The 3,338-nt window shown below is 46.2% G+C and overlaps 1 protein-coding gene across 1 annotated transcript in view; it reads right to left on the reverse strand.

The window, feature by feature from the left end:
* Positions 1-1,102: 1,102 nt before the first annotated feature.
* The window catches only part of LOC106819437 (E3 ubiquitin-protein ligase Su(dx)-like), a gene marked incomplete at its 5' end in the record, with an annotated part of 7,204 nt that continues 4,968 nt past the window's right edge, over positions 1,103-3,338 (reverse strand). Inside the window, 3 exon segments of the mRNA XM_014824073.1 lie at positions 1,103-1,769; positions 2,483-2,684; positions 3,154-3,172. Coding sequence (XP_014679559.1) covers positions 1,597-1,769; positions 2,483-2,684; positions 3,154-3,172 — 394 coding nt within the window.

Genomic DNA, 3,338 nt, shown 5'->3' on the forward strand with positions numbered 1-3,338 from the left:
CGACCATTGGATTTATTCTCGCCCTACGTGCATAATCGAAAGGTTTGTGCAAGCGCCACAACTCCTCAATTCACCGATTACAGGCCCATTTGACATAACCGGTGAAATTGTTCTAAATACAGAGCAGCGAGTTGAATGAAATGGCGCCACCAGGTGGCGCGAAGCGCGCTTCGCGCGGATCCGGGCTGCAGAACGTCAAGAATACTGGCTTAGATATATGCAACAAATAAAATTTAACAATTGTAAATTAGTATAAGAAAGTAGGAAGATATCTAAATGATGATCACGTAGTTACAGGTTAATTAATGCAATATAATATAATGCCAGACGTCACATTCCTGCTACATTCCCTATATTTGTGCACTTACTGGATCCACACTAGTGAGTTGTAGTACTCAGGGTCTATAGTCTCTAAGTCCTTCATTGTCAACTTCTTGCTTAACATTCTCTTATAGAAAGGGAATGTGAATCCACCGTCTATGAATTTCCCATTGACTAGTGCCTGCAACAGCAAGACATACAGTTACAGATTGCTGCAATTTACATACATTACTTACATTCATTTAACCTTGAGCACAACATGACGTAAGAATGGATTAGCAATATATTTCAAGCAGAACTAGCTAATTTTTTTAAATATTTACGTTGCAACAAGGTACACCGTTACCCTTAATATGCTGGTCAATATTTTTGTTTTTGGATTCTAATTTGATTTAGAAAATTACATCCATTGACTAAAACATGTTATTTCTCAAATAACTCAAATTTGAAATCCCCAACCAATACCATTTTTTATTAACCTTTTTAGTAAAAAATTTCTATGACAAACTGACTTCCCCCCTGACACCAGTTAATTGCATTTTTAGCTCATCTGACGTAGTCAGGTGCAGCTTGTAGAATCGCATGATCGTCCGTCCGGCCGTCCGTGCGTCCGTCAACAGTTGGGCACAAATCTAAACGGCTCGACGTACGGATTCGAAAGTCGGGACGTGGGGGGGTAATCCGAAAACGAGTTGGGATGACGAAGCTGGGGGTCAAAGGTCAAAGGTCAAGAGGTGTAAAAGAAGGGGGAACATTCCCTCCTTAACTTAAGGTACACACTTTCATGCTCGCTTACATACTTTCATCCTTCGTGGCTGTTTACAAAATTTACACATTTCTCACGCAAGCAACGACAAACATACGAGTGTACACCGACTTCAACAGAACCTGATACTGGTTTCTCGAAGGAATTCACTAACACAGGACAAAAGGCTCTACGAAGCAGCTCATAATTGCAAAATTATTTCTCTATGATTATCTCGAAATCAAGCAACACGAGTGATATACAACAGAGTATATCAGAAAACAACAGATACGACAGATTTCCAGTAGAGCACTAATTTAAGAAGAAGAATTCTGAAATTATGTTATTATGATTTGACAGGGCTTCCACAGTTTAAATCAACACATCGCCTGATGAGATAGGGAAGAGAGCAAAAACAATAATTCAAAGCCCCGTGATTGGGGAATGGGGGGGGGGGGCGGGGGGGGCTTTGTAATGACGTGCGTCGTCGTTGCACGTCGTTTACTCGTTAGAGACCAACTATTTGCACTCTAAACCTGATAGAAGCCCTCTGTTTCCTCGATCGCAAAGTTGAGCTTCTCCTTCAGCTGCTCGTAGCTCTTGTAGGGTGGCAGGTCGAGGCGGTTGAAGCACGTGTGGCTGCGAGGAAGCCACGTCTCCTTCCCCACCTTCTCGATGCAGAACTTCTGCGGGTCGTTACTTCCTGCAAGGTGCAAAGGACGAGTTAGCTCTGACACTAGCTATGCCGGTATGCCAACCTAACAGTTTCTTCCAAGACCTCCGATTTAAGACTCTCTAATTTCCTTCGAACTTGCCTTCTGTCATACCCACTTCTATTCCCCCTCCTTCTTCCTTACATTGAGCAGGTCCATACTTACCCATGACTCGTTTGTGTTAGTATACTAACAAGGTGTGACCATGTCGGCAGTGGATATTGTTATTATGCCTAATGTTATGATGACAATGCTGGGGCTCTCTGGCGAGGGAGGCTACATGACACGAGCTATACCTTGCCCAATTTTACCTTCAAGTTAAGGCAGTAGAAAAAGCTCATCTACATTAATGTGAACCTGAGCGTCTCTCTCCCCGCGGCCCTAACAAACAGATACCATGCCTTGCATAAAGACAGCAGCAGTGAACGCCGCGGGACAACCGTGCATAGCCTGACATCCAGGGAAAAAAAATTTTCTTTTTTTCACGGGAGTCTGTGGAAAAAATAGCTTTCGTAAAAATTTTTTACGGGAGCTATTTTGAGCCTCACGGGAGCAATTTCGGAGGTTTGAAGAGCAAATGGCTCATCGCTCCCATGTATTTTTTACCCTGCTGACATCACACGTGCCACCTGGACACGGCGGACCTCACGCCCCCACGCCCCAGCCGCGTCCGAGCGCGCGCGCGCGGGGCGGTCACGCTTACCCATAAGCTCGACGAATCCACCGACAGGCACGCGGCACGTGCCGGTGACGAACTGCAGCAGACGCGCGCGCTTCTCGTTGTCGAGCTCGCGCACGTACTGCCAGAACCAGACGATCTGCTCGCTCGTGCACGTGTAGTCACGGTAGATGGTGCTGCGCTGCCAGTCGTCGATGTCAAAGTCCTGCATGCCGCACAGCCTCAGCTGCAAGCAAAGAAGCCAAACGAGGCGCAGAGGATTGGGAACGAGATAAGAGGGGGGGGGTGGGGAGGGAAGGGAAAAGAGGAAAGGGGGAAAAAAAGAAAATCGATTTTGTGCAGAAAGAAAAAGAGAAGAGAGAGAGAGAGAGAGAGAGAGAGAGAGAGAGAGAGAGAGAGAGAAAGAAAGAGAGAGAGTGAAGAGAGAGAGAGAGAAGAGATAGAGGAGAAAGAAAAAGAGAGAGAGAAGCAGCAGAGTACGAGAAAAGAAGAAGGGGGGGGAGATGAAACAGAAAAGGAGAAGAAAGAGAGGGGGAGAAGATGAAACAGAAAAGGGAGGAGAGAGAGGAGGGGAGAGCGGAGAGGAAGAATTGGAGTAGGAGAGAGAGGAGAGAGAGAGAGAGAGAGAGAAGAGACGAAGAGTTAATTGGTGACCAATCTCATCTATGTGGCCGACTGGTTTTCCATCTGCTAGCAATGCATGGGTAGCGTTGCCTGCCAGAAAATTGTGAAGGCCCAGGTGAACACGGTAATAATCAAGGAGGAGAACAGAAGGAAAGGAAGAAGGAGAAGGAGGGACGGTGGAGGAGAAGGGGGAAACAGGGTAGATCGGAGGAGGAAGAGGAAGAGTAGCCGGAGGTTGGAAGAAGGCACTGAGGTG

The sequence above is a fragment of the Priapulus caudatus genome, unplaced genomic scaffold, assembly GCF_000485595.1.
Source record: "Priapulus caudatus unplaced genomic scaffold, Priapulus_caudatus-5.0.1 Scaffold3438, whole genome shotgun sequence".
Classification (NCBI taxonomy): domain Eukaryota; kingdom Metazoa; phylum Priapulida; class Priapulimorpha; order Priapulimorphida; family Priapulidae; genus Priapulus; species Priapulus caudatus.